This window comes from Rhipicephalus microplus, chromosome 2 (assembly GCF_043290135.1).
Source record: "Rhipicephalus microplus isolate Deutch F79 chromosome 2, USDA_Rmic, whole genome shotgun sequence".
NCBI lineage: Eukaryota > Metazoa > Arthropoda > Arachnida > Ixodida > Ixodidae > Rhipicephalus > Rhipicephalus microplus.
The window spans coordinates 202,104,903-202,127,303 of NC_134701.1; the positions used below are offsets into that span (position 1 = coordinate 202,104,903).

At 43.8% G+C, this 22,401-nt stretch overlaps 1 protein-coding gene across 2 annotated transcripts in view; it reads right to left on the reverse strand.

Moving 5' to 3' along the window:
• Positions 1-20,466, reverse strand: part of LOC119169596 (cell adhesion molecule Dscam1-like) — a 212,616-nt gene extending 192,150 nt beyond the window's left edge. For both annotated transcript variants that reach the window (XR_012893883.1, XM_075887259.1), the window contains exon 1: positions 20,088-20,466. Coding sequence is in view for 1 of the 2 variants with exons in the window: in XM_075887259.1 (XP_075743374.1) it covers positions 20,088-20,160 (73 nt within the window). In the remaining variant the exon portion in view is untranslated. The remainder of the gene's footprint in view (positions 1-20,087) is intronic.
• Positions 20,467-22,401: the final 1,935 nt, after the last annotated feature.

Genomic DNA, 22,401 nt, shown 5'->3' on the forward strand with positions numbered 1-22,401 from the left:
TCTCCTATAACATATTATTCTCTGTTGATATTATCTTTCCTTAACCACCAATGAAAGGTATCTGACTAGAAGTTGTTCAGTTTCAGGTTCTCGTGTTTTTCCCTTCTGTTTTCTTTCTTGCTACGTGCATTGGATTCATTTAGCAAAAATTTTGAGGTGTGTTTAAGTCACGCGCGTGCGTTACAACACAAAACATTTTAAAGTGATTGGAAGAGTCTGAAATTTCTTATTGAAGATGTATATTGTGCGTTCTTGTGAGAGAAAAGCTGTATGTAGCTGTGGAGTTACCACAATCGTAGGAGCCTACTGAATGCTACAATGCAATGTGTACTCCACATAGGACAACGGTCCTAATACTTCACTTGGCTATTTTCACTGATAGATAGAGAAGACATCTAAGTACCTTTTTCGTGTAACAATTGAAGCGCACTGTGTACTTCATTCCATGAAGCAACATGACTAAAATAAATTCACTGGAGTAGTATGGTCATGTTGAAACTCTTGCGTGTCCTCTTGTCAGTAAAAAAATGACAGATAATAATGCCTTTATCAAAGAGCCTTACGCAACTTCAATCCACAGTACCGACGTTGCAGCACAGCCTTTTTTTTTTCGTGTGAACTATTCACCCGGCTAACAATAAATAACGGTCCAGACAGAATCAAAGCTAAATATTTGCTACCGTATCATAGAAGGGCAGAAAGATATGGGACTTCGAAGTGGGTGAAACGAAGTTGCGGATGGCGGGTGCCGAATAATGAGCTGATGGTAAGCAGAAAAGAGTGCCTTGTGTGAGAAATAGAGATAACTACCTCGAGCTAATCTTGCTGTTGGCAAACACTGCTCATGATATTCAAAGGGCGAGGGTGATAAGAAGTTACGCAGGGGTTGGCGAAAGAATTTCGCTCCGGGAAACCGGCTCGGAAATGGGGATTTGGAAGAGATAGAAAACGGCAACGGCAGCATGTAAATACGAGGAAAAAGAGATTACGGCGGGACCACGAATCATGAAGACAGAAAATGAAGGTATGGGATGCATGCTACAAAGGTGGCCGATTGACTCTTTCGTTTTCGCGAGGAGCACTCGGATTTAGGAGGCATCAATGTAGGCTATCGTTCAGCGATGGGGTACGCTGAGGGAAATAAAAAAAAGAGTAAAGTGGCAAGGTGAATGAAATAGGCTGGTCGTAGCTTTCGATCAATATAGTTCCTTAGGTAACGACGCAGAGAACGGAAAGCTGGGGAAAAACTTCTTGTCCTGCTTCCTTTTTTGATGCAAAAATGGTGTAGGTCTGGCGGTTCGGACAATCGGAAGACGTGGAAACAGCTTGCACGATCGCATCGGAAATCTTATGTGCAAACCCAGACGCGGAACGTAGTGTAATTTTAAGGCGACGGCATTGAAGGTTGATATTACCTCCCTACATATTGAAAGAAGTATTTGCATGTTTTAGTTGTATAAAAAAGCACAACAGAGAGTAGTCTGCACCTATAGTGGCAGTTATTGTCATCATGTGGCCAAGCAAGTATGTATAGGCTAATCCGGAATGCAGCGCAGTCTGAAAACTTTTAACTAACCCTGACTAGAGATATTGAAGCGTTATCTTGGTTGAGGGAAGAATGTAGCAAAAAATTAAACTCGTATACGCATTGGCCAGTGATTTCAGCATGGGGTTTTTTGAGCCAAAGGTAGTATATTTTGAGCCAAAGGTAGTGTACCACGCATATTTCTTGGTATGGCTAGGTACACTTCGCGCACTGCGAAAACGTGTAATGAAAATGTAGATGTGCCAAAACTGCATATGTGTGACTGCTTCGTGCTGGGCGACTTCATAAATAAGGGTACAGATGAAAACGTTACTTCAATGAACCAAAGAGCGCTAATTCGCCCGTGGCAAACGCGCATGCTTATTTCGAAATGTCCATCTAAGTACGCCATTCTCTATTTAGGAAGCCGAGTGTCGTATGTTAGCGTTCAGGTTTGATGCCTGTCTTGCGAATTCAAGCAATATGCGTAACACTGCATAATACGTAAGTTTGTTTATGGCATTTGCAGAACTGTTGTGTTTGGCCCTTATATGAAGCTTATTCAGAAGGCAGGGTATTAATAATTTTTTTATGTGAAACATACAGTAAGAAAGACAAATAATGATGTATCTTATGGAACCTTCTTAAAGTGAGCGGCTGTGAACACGAGTCAATGCTGTCCGCGATGTCTGGCACAGTCTGTTACGTCGATGCACTTTATGAAGCTTGTGATGGTCATTAAATCATTAAAAAATTAGTGAGAATAGAGCGGCTTGCTTAAAAAAAAACTTTTCTAGAGATTAAACGAAAGAAACCACTGCACGATATTTTATTTATTCAAAAAAACAATTATGTATTAGTGTTAACTGAATGAAAACAAAGTGTAAACGCAAACATACGAGTGCTTAAGGTTCGCTGCAATGAAATGAGGTGCAATATGTTTGTACAGTGCCGGACATTATAAGACACAATACTAGGAGAGCGTGGCGGTCAGCGGAGAGGCCGAGGTGGACAGATCATGCATAGGCACGAACTGTCCACTTCGGCCTGCACTGATTGGCTGCAGCTCGGCGAGCAAAGCGCCGCCTGTTTACCTGTCTTTCTTCCGCAACGCCATTTTGACGTCACAAAGTTTTCACAACTCTCGACACAAATGAGAAAGACGGAACGTGTTTCACAGCAAATGGTGCCCTCAGAGACACGCTTTCGGACGCACGATCTCGGAGGTCGTACACATGAACTCGAATCACGTTAGCACGCGAGCTAGGTTAAATTTGGCCTCCACCTGACGCACTTCGAAAGACAGTACACAATCGCTGCATTATTCTCTGAACACCTCAACACGTTCATCACCTCAACACCTCAACAGTTCCAGCTTTTTAAGCTTGTGTGACGGTCATGCACTGTATACAATTCGTCTCTTTTTCTTCTCTCTACGCTGGAAATGTGCTGGCGGGTTTGGCGCATGGACGTGGTGAAGGGTGCCGTCACGTCACGGCTCGGCCCTTTTCCGAGTAACTAAATGACATCGGCGGAAGAGGACATGTCCACTAGACGGATACCGCAAGAATAGCTCCCTAGATGGCTGCCTACTGGATACAGTTCTGATGCGTCACGAACGCTCACGCCCTCACCCTCATCTCCAGCGGGCACGCACTGCGAATATAACATTGGCGAGCACTGTACCAATTCATTAGGCACCGAAAATGTACATGGCTTTTGTCTGTCCCCAAACCTCGATAAGATTATGAGAGACACCATAGCGTATGACTCCGGAAACTTCGACCACCTGCCGTTCTTTAACTGCGCTGACATCGCACAGTACACGGTCCTCTATCTGGGTCGTCGCAAGAAAGTTTTGTCGAGGGGGGGGGGGGGGAATCTGGATCTGAAGTGGTGAGCGGGCAGGCAGACGCGGTCGAGTGTCATATTGTGCTCTATGTGCCATGGCAAAAAAGCTCGAGGGGAAGGAGACGGGTACAAGTGTAACGTATCATCCCGTGGCTACGTCCCTGGCCTCCACCATTTCGTATCCGCCATTTCGCCTTAACCGAAATGCAACCGCTGCGGCCGGGATCAAACTTCAACCTTCAGGTCTGCAACCAAGAACCACAATGAATGATCTACCATGGGGGACTTCCTTCTGCACGCAGCTCATTTTCAGTGGTTGTTCATGTATTCAGAGAAGTGCGAGAAATGTGCATTCTCCACCAGTGCACAGATATGAGCTAATGCTATGGAGATCAGGTCCACCAAGATAGCGCAGAAACAGTGGCTCATCTGCTTTAATCCAATGCAAATACACGTATTTCCCGCGCGGTGAAGTAGGAAAGCGGCGGGAGTCCTGCAAACCAGGGAAAGCTATGGCCGGACAGCAGTAGCCTGCACACGGAGTCTAAAAGCAGCCACTGCAGGCACCTCCCCCTTGGTGCGGAGATGCGTTACAGGACATTAAGTTCGCTTCTTATTATATCTACGCTCTCTTTCGGTATTGGTAACCGTAAAAAATTTTGAAACCAACTGATAAGGCAAAACTCAGGAAGGCAAGTGGGTGACTGCGTTTTCATATTTTTCTTGCACAAAAACGCGAAATAATTTGCTTCTGCTTCAGCGCAAAGTCATCTGTAGTTTGGTGATTTACTGACTTCAAGAAAAATAAATTATGTCCGCTACTTTCACATCTTAACTTTTTGAAACATCTTCATCCAGGCGGCTGTTGAGAGAGGGTTTGAAATATTTAAAATAATGATGGCGTATCACAAGGATAGACAGAAAAGGGGCTACAGAACACATCATTAAATCTCCAGAGAGCCCCCATCAACCGATCTCTTGGCCGGGAGATAAATTGGCCGGTCAAAAAAGGAGCCGCCCCAGCTATTTCTTGGGAAGGAGCTTCATTGACTGTGCCCGCAGGAAAACGGAGGAGAATAAATAGCTAATACGAAGGCCTTTACAGGCAACGGTATCTGCACCACTGCGTTCTTTATCAGTTCGATGCGGATGGGCCCTTGTACTTCGGCGCCGAGATCGCTTCGATTCTCTGTTTTATTCAGACCGCTTGTAAGTACAGCAGTCCTCTGCCAGCCCAACTTTAGATATTTGCGGCAAGGAGACCAATATCAATTTTGGCAGCGCCTTAGCTGGCACGATAAACGCACTTCCTAATTTTGAGCCTGACCTTTATTTTTTTTTTTGTGTAGCCTACTTTATCTCGGCTATCAAGTTAATCCTGTCGAGGCAGGCATCAAAGGTTTTAGGGTAACCTTTTTGAACAGCGTCGAACATGCGTAGTCTCGAAAATTTTACAGACTTTGTGTATTTTTATGAGTTTTTTAAAAATATTTTCTACGTCAGTTATCTGCTTTTAAGTGCCATGGCTTTATTGAGCTGCTCTGACCGGTAGTATTTTCACTGTATTTTGGTTACAAAACCTAAAAACTTAGAGGTCTTTTAGAGTAGTCTAGTGTTCGCAGTTCTAGAGATGTCGTATTTTCATCATGTTTTTGAACCACGAAGAACCGTTCTTAGCCAGTTTAGGCGGGCGCGTGGGAGAGCGGAATGTGTGTGCATGTGCGGAGGGAAGGAGGGGCACGCCCGTGCACTATGAACGAGCAGTTTTCGAATCCTTCTAGGTTATTTGCATTTTGACCAGAGTGGCGTCACAATCAAGAAAGCTCTGCGAGTGAACCACTGCACAGTATTGGGAAGTAAAAAAAAATAAATGCAAAGAGATAATACACCGTTGAGGGTAATATATTTGCATTTGCTGTCATGGTAAAAAAGAATTGAGGCAAAGACAGCAAGACTACGTCCCTACCTTGTGAGACTGTCTGATGATGCTTTGTGCAGTATGAAGCAATTAAATGATGAATCGGAAAAATCTTGTTTGTTCGTATGTAATCGCATGCTAGAAATAAAAGGACTGAAGACTGACTAAAATTGTGAAAAATACAACAGTGTTTCGGTTTTTATACCGAGGCCTTGCTCACTGAAGTAGAAGGCCGAAGCTTTAAGCTTAAATCCACATCAATAATCGCATCAAGCATCTTGCGTATGCGTAGTCGGCAGACTTCCAACGTTGCGATTAAACGTGTTTCTTGTTGTTTTCAATAGTCATGGATTCGAAGCACTGTCGGTTTCATTGAGTTCTTTCGCCAAGTGATAATGGAGACTTGGTCCTGGTTGAGGTCATGATGCATATTTTCCGCATGCTTAAAGAGGCACGAGAAACGATTTTCCTTTTTTCTTCACGTTGTTAATGTGCTCTTGTATGCTTCGCCCAAGATTCCTTGCCTGGCGTTGCATGTAAGATCTCATGTGCGCACTGCAATTTTGTCAACGTGGGTGAAAGCTGAAAGCCCTAGACGCACAATACATGGAGCTGTTACTGACGTGGACTTATGCTGAAAGTTTCGGCCTCCCAGACTATCGAAGAATGATTTCGTGTGGAAGCCGAAACATTGCCATATTTTAAGAGCACCTTTTTTCGTTGCTGTTCAGTGTTTTTAATTCTACCACATGATTTATTATTTACACTTATCATATATCGTACTATCGGGAAGTTAAACCCCAAGTATAATTATGTCATACTTACAGTTACGTTATTACACTGCTAGTTTGATCAGTAATTGTTTATGCAATGCTTTCTTATATCTATATTGATTATGCAGACAATTGAAGCGAAAATTTTATGACGGTGGCTTCTTAATCACCATGACAAAGCGTACAATGTTTCCACAAGGTTCCAAGCGGTACAAACATGACAGGACAAAAGCAGGAAAGCACACGCTCGCAAAAGTGCACATTGTATTGGTATATGTCTATGTATTCCTGTTTTCGTACTGTCATTTTGCACAGTTTAGAAGCTTCTGAAAAAAATGAACCGACTAGGCCAACCGCATGCTTTGCTTCAGCAGAAGGTCCCAGTCGCATTGCAACCAACGTCTTGCTGCCATAGAGTCGAAAAAAGAACGTGTGAGAGAGAGAGAGCGTGGTCTTCGCAGCGTATTGTAACCTTCTAAAAACACTATTGCGCAACTTCTGACCACCGTCTCATAAGGGTATAGGCATGTGACTTGAGCGAAAGTGCCACGTATGCTACCACCGTTAAATTTGAATGAATGGGGAGTGTTCTGCATGATGGTGTATAAGCATGGACATTTCGGCAATCACTGGAGGGGCCACCAGCATCGCTGCTTCCAGAACCAGAGTCGACATCGAAGTGTCATTCTACGTGTGACGTCATGCGTGGTATGCAAGCCTAGTATGCGTCGCATAAAGAGAGTGAGAGAAGGAATATAAGAAAGGTGGGTAGGTTGACTATACTGAGTACAGCTTGCTACCCTACACGTGTGAAAAGGGGAAAAAGGAGTGAAACGTAGAGAAAGAGGGCGCAGAAGGACATTGTAAAGAACACAAACACCGCACTCTTGCCTATATCCTGTGCCATTGTCTGGACTTTGAAGAAGATCGCCGGACTCTCAAGTGTCTCTTAAAGAAAATGGTTGATCGATCCTTTACTCTGGAGAAGAACTTGGGGGCGTGGCCTTCAAGTACCTCAGCCCAATAAGCCACACGAGTCCTTCTAAAATTCTTGAGGGCAACGTCACTAAGCGAACACCTGTGAAACCCGGCGTCACAGAAAGATTGGGATTGATAGACTGGGAATAAATCTGGCGCTTGTGTCTGTGGGTCTGGCAGCGCATGACCCATGAACCAGCATTGAAAGTACAGGTAGTACATGAATTCGAATAAGCTTCCTTCTTTCGGCTTCATTTGACTCCATGTGATCTGCAGCTGCTCAGTCGGAAGACATGGTTTAGCAAACATCATCAACTCGAATTGGGTATCGAAGTTCATAATGATACAAACGACAAAGCCAAACAATAAACAAAGCCACATGTGTGATGGAAACCGCAAGCGCAAAGAATATATGGACGCATCGGTGTGCTGCCCATCATTATCATGGGGGTTGAATGGTTGCCACGCCACACTTCCCTCTGGTTAATATGGAAGGAACCTCAGCGATGGGTACAGGGGCTGTACTATTGAGTATGAAGAGAGGAGCAGGGAGGAGTATGAATGGAGCTGTGGAAAATGAATAGAGCGCTCTGTGTGTTCACCTTTGTTGTCCTTCTCGTGGCGCGCTTACCAGTTTCAACATGTCGCTTTACCAACTAGCTCCGACCGAGACCCCAACGGAGGTGAAGCGTGGATCTCCCCTAATCTGCCCTGCCTCGAGGATTCAGACCACTCCATTTTGCAGTCGTCGTAAAAGGTAACGGCCGTGTATTGTATCGGAAGTAGTCCGCAGAGGTTCAGAAGGTTGGTCAACCCCGAGAACTGCCGTGTGGCACTGAGCGGTTCGCAGAGCTGCCCTTACGTTGCAACTCGCGTTATCCCACAGAAAATGAAAGTGTGTCAATGTCTTCACTCATACTCCGATTGCTCTGTTCATCACGCCAATGCTTTCAAAACCAACGGTCACAGTTATCGCTCGAGATGTGTGCGCATTTGCCTACGCGCGCAAGTACCATACGCTCCCTAATTTAAGTCAATTGAGGCGTGAGCGTTTGCCGCAATTCACAAAACGATCGAGCTACAACACTTTTCGTAATCAAGAGGCGACTGCTATCGCTATCTGTTCTTTGTTATATCCGTTCCTTGCTATTTCTGCCATTTCTTTAATTACTGTTTCTTGAGTTCTCCTCACTATCGCAATTACTCAATGAATCTCTAAAAAACACACATGAACGTGTTACATGTTCGTTGCAAGCGTTGTATTAAAACAAGTGATTCTGTCTTCATTGCGAAAGGACAAGCTGGAGGACAGCCATGATTCGTACTTTGTATGCTAGTGCAATAGCGTTTCAGTCAAGTGATTATAGTGCTTTGAAATTCACCAGGAGGTCTAATTGAAAAAGCTGACGTAATATATGCAAACAATGCGAGCACACCACTTAGAAGAAAAATGAAGACACCGCGTAACAATAAAAGCGTGTAATGACGCAAAAAAATGTCGCTTGTACTTGCATCACGTGATAAGACTGAGGAGGCATCTTTTTGCACCGATACCAGCTCTCCGTGAATATAATGGGATGAAATCATAGTAACTAGAGAAAATAAATTATTTTAACTGAACTTTCAGGTTTCGAGCACGACTGTTAATTTGCTTCAAATGCAGACGGAGCTGCTGCACCAGTTCTGTTATGTCCTTGTTCCAAGCTTCCCATGAACGTGGTGCGAAACTTCTGCTATGACATTCGAAGAGGAAGCGCTAAGGTTTGGCCCCACGAAAGCGACTACGATAACACAAGAGAAAGAGAGAGAGAGAGAGAAAGAGAAAGATAAAATGAGGAAAATGCAGAGAGGTTAACCAGAAAATGGAGCATCCGGTTTGCTACGCTGCACTAAGGGAAGGGGGAATGGTGGAGAAAGATGAGAATGAAAACTAAGAGCAATAAAGACACGCGAAAAATAAAAAGCGTGAGGGTGCTATAGCCCTTTAAACAGAAAAACCGCCAGGCCCTCACGGATGGTGCAGAACAGTCATAGCGAAAGCTGGAAGAAGAGCGACCTTTCAGAGTCTTTCGAAACACTCCTTGGGTAACAACTGAAAGCACATTTCCTTGATAACCACTGAAACGTTAGTAGGCCGGCATTTACTATATATGCTATTTTTCGTCATTCTTCTGAGAAGAGTCGTATTCGCTAAGCACTTGCAAGGAATTTCGCGCCAATTGTTCATGCAGTGGATCATGACGATGGGGAATTATGGCTGAAATGGGTATGCGCCAAAGTCAATAGGGTAACAACAACAAACTTTCGTAATGGGTTGAAGCATTGGACGACCTACTCGTGACGCTATTCGCATTGTGCGACGACTGGTTCTTTTTTGGCTGTTTTAAAATGCTCTATAAGCGCACTAACGCGATTGCTTTCCCGACATCAAGCCTGCCTAAGGCAAGTTTGCCAACAAGTCCGAAGCACCGGTGTGGCTCAGAGGTAGAATACTGGACTGGCACCAGCAGACATGGGTTCAAGCCCTGTTGTGTCATGGTTGCTAGGTTTTTTGCAGTGAAAGTTGTTATGAGATCACAACTCGGGGCACGCGCAGTTGTCCGCCGCCACCGCCACTGGTGTCCGTAACCACATTGCGCGAAATTAGAAGAAAAAACCTAGCACCAACGACACAGTGGGGCTTGAACCCGGGTCCACTGGGTGCTAGCCCAGTATTCTACCACTCAGCTACACCTGTTTTTTTTTGTTCTCCTACATTACACCACTGAGCTACACCGGTGCTTAAGACTCGTTGACAAACTATGAGAACTCAACAAAAAATACTTTGTGGTGTCGTATGGTGCCTGCATCCGCTGATTTGCCGACTTGTTTCCTCCAGTGTTAATTCCGCAATGATGCTAGTATAACCCCCACCCTTTTTTATCTTCCTTTTCACAACTTTTATTTCACATTTGCCCTATTCATTTTGTTAATTTGATTCGGTAGTCCTAAATACTTCGGTGTATCAGGCCGGGCATAACTTCTTTATTTCACTTTGAACAATGCATGAATAATTTTGCCCACAGTATACTTTCTCTGTTCCGTTCCGTTATCATTGGTCATGCTGATTGCAACGTAAGCGAAAGCGTACTTTTTCAGAGACGACTAACTTGTTGCTCAGTATATGCCTTTTTTTTCACTGTCACCCTTCATTTGCGTCGTCGTAGATCTTAATGACGGTAGCTGATAACATACTGCTTACTTATTCACCGACTTTATCAGACGTGCTTTGTGATGTGACCGCAAACATGCAAGCCATGGCAAAAAGTCTAAGTACGCCTATGCATTGAATAAATGCGTACACATGAGATGTTTTATATCTTTGGCATATAGACGTCAAGTGCACTAATCTTTTATTGCATTAGCAATGAGATGTCACCTCGCCAGAAAAAAAAAAATCACCTATTTCTGGTACATCTTACTCAAGTGCCAATCTGACTCGGGTGTGTAAGAGGTAGGACATTTGGGCTGCTGCAGATGAAGTGCGACAGAAGTGGCGGAAAATTTACGGCAATACACTTCAATTTTAAATAAAAAATTAGACAGAAATATCCTCACAGTTCCTTACAAACTGTGGGTCATCGATACCGAAGCCCCATGCTGAAACTCTAATATTTGGCGCTGGGCGTATCGATTGCCTGTGGAGCAGCTTCGAATGAAAAGGCGTGCAATATTATAGAAATGAACCGGCGAAAAAATACAAAAGCTGAATTAGTCTTTCCTAACTGTTTCTATATGTACAGTTTTTATTTGTAAGTACTATATCCGACCATCATAGGACTATGTTTCTACACTTTGAATTGATTGCTACAACTTAGGTGACATGCAAATCACCTGAACTTCATTTAGGCTATTTTTGCTCATTCGGGTTCGAACACATCTCGTGTTACTAGGCGCGCAGCCTCATTGGTTGATACCCAAGTGTTCATAAACATATGCCACGTTCACAAAACTTTAAGACTATAATACAGTGAGATCGGAAACCCCTACCACGTTCGTGATGTTTCGTGAGTCCCAACCGTTCTAGTGCGTATGCGTATGCTGTTCGTTTAGTTGTAAAATATAGAAAACGTAAGTGATGCCGCTCAAAATCGTATTGCAAGTATTGAAACCTATACATTAAACAGTCTATGGAAATTCTGCTGGAATTCTGCTGGAATTCTGCTGAAAATTCTGCCTGCCAAGCCCCCAAATTGTGCAATACATTACGTAGAGTAACGAAGTGGTCTCTATTTGAAAAAGTGCGCACCTTGCATTCGTGGTGCAAGGCCATCATCGGAGCTACAGTGTCAGATGTGGCTAAGTTTTGCTAATAATGCCAAGCTTTTGCTAGAGATGGTAAGTTTCGCTTAGTGCTTAGTATGGCTCGACATGTCAAATCACTACCTGCTCGGTGATGTTGGACTTTATTTACGTGATTATAAGCCACGTGGTTTCGGAGGAAGCATGTCACGTAACTAGATAATACGCGCGGTGTTGCGACATTTTAATCAGGCAACTAAATGTTGCGTGATGCAATTCTTAGTTACGTGAATATTAATAAGAGTTGTTACGTGATCCTAATAGCGTGCATAGTTATTAAGCGATCTTACGTGATTTTCAGTCACGTAACAGACTCACCCACCATAAATACTCTATTCCACACGGGACTAGTTGGCGCACGTGTTGTGGAAGTGCACATAAGCTGAAATGAAGGAGATAGCGAGCGCATAGCGGTTCATAATGGTCATAGTCTGTTCATACTCCTCAGCGCAACAAAATGTTCAAGAGCTCTACTCTATTAAAGAAAGTAAAAAAAAACATTTGAATAGCGTGATTTCGGCATTCAAACTGAAGTTTACGCTCATCAACTCTCCGGCGAGCACCTCTGCCATCCCAGGAACGCTTTAAATGAAAGTTCATTTCTCAACCAGCCATTTTTTTTTTTTGTGTAAGCGGCTGCAAGCAAGGGCTTGTCGATACGTGGAATGCCCGGTATCTATTGTTGCCCTATTGCGCTACGGTATGTCGGCAACCTTCAACGTGCTTTGCTCGGCAGACATCGAGTGTCACTTGCGCAACAGGAATCTCGGTCTTGTCACAATCCTGAAGCATGTCGAAAACTCTTTCACCATGTATTTGAAGGCACACGGTCGGCACGACTCATAAGCTTGTATGTCGCGCTTTTCGCTGAACACTACAGTAGGATTACGATTGAATAAGGTGTGTTGCAACCATTCGCTGCCAGGTCTCGCTACTGGGCACGCTACGTGGTTCGCAATGCTTCAGCGGTCTTATAGCAGCACGCTGGACATTGGGTAAGTGAATGATGCCTCAGTAATTTTTTACTTTCTAGCGAATAGCTTTGAAATGAATTCATGGTGACCTGAATGGTGTTGAAAATGATGGCAGAATTTATTATGAGGTATAATTTATCATCTGAGAATTTTTATATATATGCCAATACAAAGTGTCATGTATAGCACAAAATGTTCGACAACTTGGTGTTACTCCCGCAAGGGTGTGCATTGAAGTATATATTTGTGGTAAGTAAATATTCAATTAGATTACGCGCTTGACATTGCATTAGGGCCGCAACAAAGACAGATTATTGATTTATACTCGATTAATTTTGTTTTCTCACTTTTTCACCCAATTTTAGGCGGCGCTCTGCCTTCCTTATCGCGGGGACATTAGTGCGTGAAAATTGAATGACGATTAGGAAATAGAATGAACCACTATGAATCGTTAAGGTACATCATCGATGGCATTGATGTTGCGCTTTCTTTGGACAAAGAGGAAGGAGAATTTAACCAGAGGCAGGAAGGTTTGTTACCAGTTTGCTTTTCTACACACATGAAAGAGACTGGGGAAGTAAGCGAGAGAGAGAGAAAAATCTGTAAGCAACAATTATGATTCCCACAATTGTATTACACGCTAATATAAATGAACTCTGCTCACTTATCATGCTATATTGTATGCTTTGATTTTAAGGTAATGCGCTCAAACCTCTTCCCGTCTGTCCCCGAAGCTTTCTGCACCTAATGCGTTATGCATGGCCTCCGGGATCGATGGCGCTGCACACTTTATGCATGTCAATTGTTATATTGGCATGATGTGATCTTGGCATGATGTGATGTGATATTGGGATGATGTGAAGTCACCGTGTCTATACAGTGTCGTCGCGATAACGTCACACATTTGCGAAATACGCTGCGTTATTATGACGCCGTACAGTGATGTCAACGCGTTATGACAATCTCTTGCATCACTCGCGTTGACGTCGATGTCCCGGGATGCCAACCCCACCAACGGTAAATTTTCACGTTGATGACGCACCTAAGGCTGTCGACTTTAAAATGTGAAGGCGTGCTAGGAGGTCTTGCTGTTCAAAAGTAGCAAAGCATATTGACGCTTTCGTTGACGTAAGCGTTGACGAAGTCTCGTTCTGCCTGAGGACATCAATGACAACGAAGATTTTTTTTCACAAGCTTCGCACAGGTGACAGATACTCCCTTTCGCAATGTGACACGTCCGCGTAACGTGAACAGAATGTGCTGCGATGCGAATTGATAAACAGACAAGTGCACGTCAAGCGCGAAACATGACGCGCGCTGATTTGGGTCTCAGTCTGTTCAATCAGCGCCGGGCGTCGTCCGCTGTGCATAATTCAGCTAGAAGCGCGCTTAAATTCCGCGCGAGAGGACGGAAGGCTAAACACTGCTCCGAGCGATGCGTCGTCGTGGCAGTTTCTGCAAACGCCAGCGGCCATCAATCTGGCGTCCTCAATTAGGCGTGCAATGCAGCGCCACGCACAACTCACGGCCATATATTTTCCCTCCCTTCGGTTAGGAAATGCGCTTCATTACGCTGGTGCTATCCCGCTTGAGTCCGTTGATGGGTTCGGCAAGAAAAAAAAATAATGATGGTTGCTAGCACAACATGAGAAGAGAGACAAAGAGCCAGAGAGAAATAGGATATTTTGTTTTAAAACCTTTTTTTTTACTTAGGCAGAAATAGAAGACGCTTTATTGCTCTAAAATTGCATTATAAGGGGTAATAGTAGTAATGATAGTAGCAATAGTAGCAATAGCAGCTGTTGCGGTTTTTCTTGTTGTTGTCTGCTTTGACGGATTATGCGTGAATCAATCTTATTACGGACGGAATAAAACAAAAAAAATTTCTTCGATATTCGGTGAGTGATAACTGCATAGTGAAAAAACGGTCCTCAAGCTTACAGCTGCGGAAAGTTTCCCCCGGCAAAACAAATTCTGTGAGTGTCGCGCCCCGTGTGCTCTTCTTCCCTAGCACTTATGACGTCACAGCTATCACATCCACTTTACACGGACTGAATGCAGCCCACAATCAGAATCGGCAACTCTTACGCACTGGGTCGTGACACGATGACCACACCAGAAAAAATTCTCACTTTACACGAATAATAAAAAAAAGAAAACACCAGAAAAGAAGAAGTGCGAAACGCTATGATGCCTTCGTATCTATGATGTAGGAAGGCGGGCATGAAACATAGCACATGTGGGTGGTGATTTATATTCGGAAGAAAGCCATTTCGGCTGCTCGTTTCTTCGTAACAACACTCGGTTTGTAGCCCTTCGTGCGCTCTTCTCCTAGCTACCAATAAATCTTTCAAAAAATGTTGCCGTCACTGTCGGGATGTTTTCCAACTTACAGGAATTGGAGCAATTTCTGCGGCATGGCTGATGGGAGTTATATTTTTTTTTTGACAGCGTAGTAGAGAAAAATACACCAATAAGTAAAACGACACCCAATGTGACACAGTACAAATGGGAAACATTACAGAGAAGCCTTACTTGTGGAGCATAATAGAAAATGCTATCGGCAACAAGTGCAACGCGACCAGCGGCAAGCATTAGCAATGATGTGTGGAGCATAATAGAAAATGCTATCGGCAACAAGTGCAACGCGACCAGCGGCAAGCATTAGCAATGGTGTGTGCGTCATCGAGTCATCGCCATCGATATGCGCAGTGCTGTCGAGCCGGAGCCCTGCGCACATAAAAGCTGTTATGACTGGACAGCGCACTCGAAACTCTTACTAAAGTTTGGTCGTGTTTAACTTGGCGCATATAGTACATTAAGTGGTATAGATAACGATTGTGTAAAGCATGTATGTGTGCAATTGAACTATAACCGAAGGTTTTCTGAACGCGAGAAGATAACGAGTGAAAGTGCTTTGTCCGAATGGCGTTCATATTTTGTGAATAACTGTTCTCTTGAAGTTGACGAATAAGAAAAGTGTGCAAAAATGAGCATATATTTAGTATTCTGTTATGGGTGCAAATCAGGCCTGCGACTATCGCTAATGCATGCGTAGTACATAAACATGTGTAGAAAACTCCCTTAATTTGAGAAATTTCTCAGTGTGCATTGTAGAGAAATGGACGAGCCGCCGTGCCCATGGCGAAACCCACCCATCCACCTCTTCTTTTATTTGAATGCCCAAAACTAATCTTAATGATGATATCACCACTCCTCGTCTTCTGTATAATTTGCAACATCCTCCGCGCCCCCACAGTGGCGAATGACGAAGGAGAACACTAAAATCGCACATGGGTTTCAAGTGCACATTGTTCATCAATACGAGTTCCATGTCAGTTCTTGTATAGAATCATCCGGATTTCTTTTTGCGCTTGGCCTTCCAACAATGTTTACGGCGCTTGTTCCACGCTCTTGCCAGTGGACGCATCACTTTCGGTAAACTACGTTCCACGATCGGTTTTCTTGGGCAGGAAGGTCTATTATGCAGACTCTTCCGCAAGGTTCTGGGGTTCTAAGGTTGCACAGTGGGCTTGTTGGTTATTCATGTTGTTCGAATAATGTTGTTCGAATAACAACCGAATGTTGTTCAAATAACCGAATTCATAATTCGAATGTTGGGTAGCTGTTCCTCAGAGTTTTTCTTGATTTCTTTCTCTTGGCTGCCCTTGCCTTGGAAGCATCACCCCTTTCTGTCTGCGTTGGTCTAAGCTCTTATTTGGGGGGTTGACGTCTTGAGATTTCGCATCTTCGCAGATATATGCGGTGCCAACCACAGTCTCTCTAATCTTGACTTCTGTGGCTTACCCGAAGTGCGGTAGTTTTGATAAGTACTGGCAGTAGGCTTCTGTTTTCTCGTTGAGTACAAATTCTTCTTCCCTTGGCGAAATGGCATTGATTTTCTTTCATGAGGTATTTGATTGCATAGACGTGAGGACGGAAATACAATAAAATTTGGCGTCATCGGCATGCAATCATCCTCAATCTGTGGTGTGTCATCTTTTGGATTTCCAGATGCATTCTGCTTTCTCTTCGTACAAGTCTGTTCCAGCATGTGCCCTTGAGTTGCTGTAAATGTCGTGTCGTTTGCTTCATTGATAGAGTACGCTGATGGAAGTTCTAAAGACGTGGACCAGTTCTTTGGAAGTAGCGGTTGTTCTGTACGTGCTTGGATGCTCATTACAGTGGTGAAATCGGTGACGTTTCGGCTTCTAGCACGTTCAGCAATTCGTCGTGAGTGTGAGTCGTCTAGCTTCCGTAGAACGAGATTGCTGCTGTAGAAGCAAAGGCTAGATATCTAGGTGGCGCCACAGCTGAAGAGCGCACGTTAGCTTGTACTTCTGTCCAAATCTTTTGCCTCATGGCCACCAAGCGAGCTTGTCGAGCATTTATTACGTCCACAATCTTATATTGTACTCTGATCTTGGCTAGAAAGATCTGGTGTTGATAAAGCTCTGCTTCCTTCATCTCTGCTTCCAAATGATTGATGCCAGCTGTGTTTTCGATCTCTTCATTAATTCCTCTGAGAAGCTCGTATTTTTTAGTCAAAATTTGAAGAAAGTTGCGCAACTCAGGTATTATTGGATGATCTATATGCTGTAGGTGTTCGATAACTTCAATGACCAGCGTGACAGCCTTGCGTGTTTGATTCGGCCTTTCGTAGAGGGCCTCCATGATCCGGTCCAGTGTCGGGAACGGGAAAGATCACTGTCCGACCATGTCACGAGGCGAAGTCGGAGTCAACACGGCATCCATCGGAGAAGATTTGAGGAACGATTATCTGTCACTTGTCGGGCTGTCATTGTTCATGATCTTGTGCATATCGGGCCGTCGTCGTGAGGGGCGAGTAAGGACGGAGCCAAAATAGACGCGAGGGCTTCCATCTCGCAAACATCCAGACGATGCCTTCACTCACGTTAGTCCATGGGTGCTCCTAGTAGTCTTAGTTGCAACCAGAGTGGTGCTCCCAGGTCACAGCGGTGGTTAGGCCTCGCACATCAGCTTTAGCGACGGCGGCTTCACAAAGTCCTCGAGGCTACGACTGCAGTCAAAATTCGTGAAGTCCGCTCTGTCTCACCTCCGAGGTCCTTCCTCCTGGGTTTCGCGGCACCAAATTGTAGAGAAATGTACGAGCCGCCATGACCAGGGCAAAGCCCACCCATTCACCTCTTTTTTTATGCGAATGCCCAGAACTAATCTTAATGATGATATCACCACTCCTCGTCTTCTACATAATTTTCAACATGCACAACCACAAGACCGGAATATTACTTTTAGTAAAGTATTCAGCAATTTCAGATTATATCGCAGGAAGCTTACCGATTGACGAAAAACACATTGGTTAAGGGAACGCGTGATATGGTTCATTTCAAGAATGATTTTAAATCCACAAGGTCCCAAATGTTGGTAACCTGATATGATTTGTGCAATATTGGTAGTTCAATGGGGACGCAACGAACTAGCCTTTGTCCCAAAAAGTTGAATTATACGAGAAGTTTCAACGTGAACGAAGTTAATCTGCAATCTTCAGATACATCATTTTATCACCTGCCACTCAACGCAGTTTATTTGCAGTGCTGAGGTACCCTGTTCCATCACCTGCAACTTGACGTAGTTAATCTGCAGTGCTCATATACGTCATTCTATTATCTGAAACTCAACGGAGTTAATCTTCAGAGCTCAGATACCTCAGTATATCATCTGAAACCCAACAGAGTTATTCTGGAATGCTCCGATAACTTATTATATAACCTGCAACTAAACGGATTAAATCCGCTGTACTTGGATACCTTACTCTACCACCTGCATCTCTGCGGTGTTAATCTGCAGTACTCAGATACCTTATTCTATACCTTCCCACCTAACGGAGTTCATATATGGTCCTCAGATACCTTATGCTACGACCTGCCACTCAACGGAGTCAATTAACAGTACGCAGTAACCTCATTTTATATCATCTGCAACTCGACGGAGTTAATATGCAGTGCTTATATACGTTATTCTATCGTATGCAACTCAACGAAGTTAATCTTCAGTGCCCAGATACTTATTCTAATAACCTGCCACCTAACTAAGTCAATCTGCGGTGCTCAGATAGCCTATTCTATCAGCTGCAACTTGATTTTGTAGGTGATATTTATTTCAAACATTACCTACTACACTAGTCATTATGATTGTTGCGACATTAAAAAAGAAAGTTATGGTACATAAGGCGAACACTTCTTTTAAAAATAACTCATTATCATTACCAATTTAGGGCATTTTTATAATACAAGTCGTATAGTGTCATGTGAGCTTTTGCGTGTTAAAATATGATTTGCGCGTGTTCAAACTTGTCTATATATATATATATATATATATATATATATATATATATATATATATATATATATATATATATATATATATATATATATATATATATATATATATATATATATATATATATATATAATTATAAACTGGAACACGTAGGACTGCCTCACCAACGTTTCTAGAACCAGTAAGGCCTAACCAAGCTTCTGGGGCCTGTTATTTGTATCCGGCATTTCTTTAACGATCGGGACTAAGTTACAATGCTTAGCCTTCACGCAGCGCGTTGTTTGTGAGCCAGACTGTGACAGAGCAATAACAGAGTGCGCGAAAACCCTGTCGCGTCACAGGCACACATGCTGGAAGCCTGCCATTTAAATAAAAAAAAAGAAAAATTGTGCACTCAAAACGCAATCTAATATTGCATGTGTCACATAAAAGAACTTCGATAAAATAGCGTGAACTGTATTGCAAAACTACGGCTACAAAACACGTTCGAAAATATGCGTTCACCTCATTCAACCGCCTGACAAAAAAACATAAAGAAGAGTGTAAGAGCTTGGCCATTTTAATGACTGACGTCGAATGTGGATTAACATGTTAGATTCCTTTTTTTCTCTTGATTAGTCACCATACATAGAATTTCCGTTTCAAGAAATATTCATTCTCGCTAGCGCTTTCCACACATTATTATAGCCTGCTATAAGCTTGGAACATGCCAAGAACGTTTACTTTATTCCATCACCTCTTGCATTTCAATACATACTTTGATTTTCTTAGTCGTATGAGTGCACTACGCATACTTCATTGAACAAGTTGTTAACTTATACTAGCAGTCGAAGTTAATTTTAATGAAAGTTTATTTAGGGTAATTAGCGACTCCGAAGCTTTTCTGGCACGAAATACTTTTGCGGCATGGAGTACAGCACAGAGTATTGTTAACACGTGCAATATATTTGCAATTCTCCTGTAGAATTGGCGAGAAAGAACGACAAGCGCTGAGCTAGAAGAAAATTAAGCATTCTACAAACGCCCCTTTATATTAATTTTGGATTAGATATTTTGCAACGCACTATTGTGTTGGTGAAGGCAGGACCTTTTTTATGGAGATGCCGAACGTGGGGTGTTAACGCAGCAATTTAAGGATGCTTTTTATACCTTAGAGCCATCGCTGCACGAATACAATTATCGCATGTAATTACAGTGAGCCGTAGAATTCAGTTTATGAGAAAATATGTCACAAGCGACAGTCCTGATATATGTATGTACAGTATACTCACGAACTTGCTTTATATGCAGTCTACAGCTTATTGGCGCCAAACTATGAGTGTTCACTAAATTATAGGCAGTCTATAGTAATGCTTGTCACATAAACATAAAAATCGATGCATCACTCGTCGGAACAGGAGCCTTACCTGACACGAGAAATGCGAGGACGAGAAGCTTGACAACCGTCGAGGCTCTTGGGTATATACGAGGGGCACCCATGACGTTAGTATCAAGTAAAGTCCAGCGAGGGTTTGGTAATCCACCAACAAACGACGTTCAGATAATGTCCCTAATGAGGTCACCGAAGCACAAAGCAATATAAATATATAGAGTATTGAGCGTCCCTGCTTTCACGGCAATACTCTAATAGTGACGGCACCAGCTTGTTTTAGTCGAGCCTCGTTAAATAAATCCCTGGTAATTGCAGTAAGTGGTGTCCAAAGCCCAGAAATATGCAGCCTATCTCGAGGTTTGGCACCGCTGTGCACAGATAATAAGCTCACTTTTGTGCGACAGGATGAGTATGCTGCATCACACTTCGGGCTTATAAATTCTGGCAACGAACGTTAGAAAAAGATGCAGAGCTGTGCACCAGTGCCGATTCATGTAATCACAATTTCAATCAGGGTGGAGTAAAAACCGTCAAATCCACTCATCGAAAAGATTAGTTGTAAAAAGTCATTCAGGCAACTTGATCGCCTGAAAGTTGCAGTTTTCACTCTTCGGGCGCTCTTGTTCATAGAGTTTTCAAACTTAGCGTTATTTCTTTGAAACACACATCCTTAGCACTCCGCGTGGAATGAAACAAACTCGCACTCGAAGTTGGCAACACAGATGAGTTACTACCAAGCTCGGAACAACCGTCAGTACCGTTGTTAGCACGCTCTTCCAGCGTCATTCGCTCCGGTGCACCCACCGATTCAAGCACACCAGAGTAGTGCTCTCCTGCTGTGAGCGCCTGTCACGTGAAACAACGTGGCTCAGTTATTCGACGAAAACGCGTTGGACGCACCGGTGGCCGGGGCGAAGGTATCTCCCGCAGGATGTCGACGAGCAACACCAACAATCGTACGACTGGTAGACAAAGGGTGCTGCCGCCAGCACACACCGCGAACGCCGTCAAACCCACGCGCTCCTCGAATCAGCGGACGAGCCGACGCGCGGCTTCGTCGAAGCCCGACTCAGGGGAACGCAAGCGGCGAGCCTGTCTCGCGCTTCGCGTTGCCGCACGAGCGCCGCCCCCCGTGCTGCGCAGCCTCCGAACACAAACCACGTGCGTCTGTGCGCGCGTGTTTTGGGGAACGGGGAAAGGCTCCATGCACTCCCCTCTCCCTAACTCCTTCAAAGCGACGACCTCCAGTCGCGCGCCCACTTTCCTGCTTTCGCCCGCGGGTAGAAGGGAAAGCGGGAAGAAACGACGGGAGTGTCAGTCGCGCGGATTCCTCCTCTCTTACCCTCCACCTCCTTTAGCGTCCAGGTTCTGGCGGCCTGAAACACGAAAGCGGAGGGAGCGTGTACTCTGGGCGTTTGTCACGCGTTCCCTGTTGTCCCCAGTTTGGCGTAACGGATGACAAAATAGTGTGCGTTGTTCTCTGATTGATTGGACAGGTTTATCGTTCAAAACTGCTCCGCTACGCTAGACGCTTTCAGTACGGCGCTCCGAATAAGTTTGGTCTACTTTATGGCCTTATACACGAAGTGAAAAAACACAAAGGTGGCATTTAATATTCACATAATTACGGCCTCGCCCGAAGGTATTGTTCTCACTCCATCACGTATGCATATTCGAAGTTTATCGAACTCGGTTTCCAAAGAATCAAAACTACAGCCTTACGTTCGCGTGGTAGATTCTCCGGCGCGACGAGCTTGAACAAGAAAATTGATGTATTGCTTTTTATTATTAACTGTTGTAAACAAATGTTGTTGTCTATGTAGGGTTTCGGCTACTCCTGTTTCTTACATAACATTTGACGTCATGAAGTTATCAAAGACAATAAAGTATTGCAAAATCAACACATGAGAATGTCCATCATCCTATAACTGTCAAAATCGCACATATTCGGAGTGATGCTAACGGGTGGGCTGATGCTGAGTGCTGAAATGATGGGCGTCATCAGGCAGAACTTGAGTGACAAGTATGCTCTCCAGGAAACCTTTCAGTCTCTTCAGGACAAGCGCACACGCTCAAAGTTTTTGGCGAAATTTGATGACGTGAAACTGCGTCTGCGTGAATAGGAGTTGCTTTTTGATACTATAATAGTTAGTGCGCGCCAGGGCTGGGCAGTATCAAAGATCCGTGTATCTGAGATAATATCTTAGATACTTAATCTGTATCGCAATCTTCTCGCATCTGTATCTGTATTTACGTTACGTTCGATAGAGTATCGTGTATCTTAAGATACAAGATACTGAATTCGCAATGCTAAACTTAGTGAAACAGTAATCGCTGATTGAACTCCG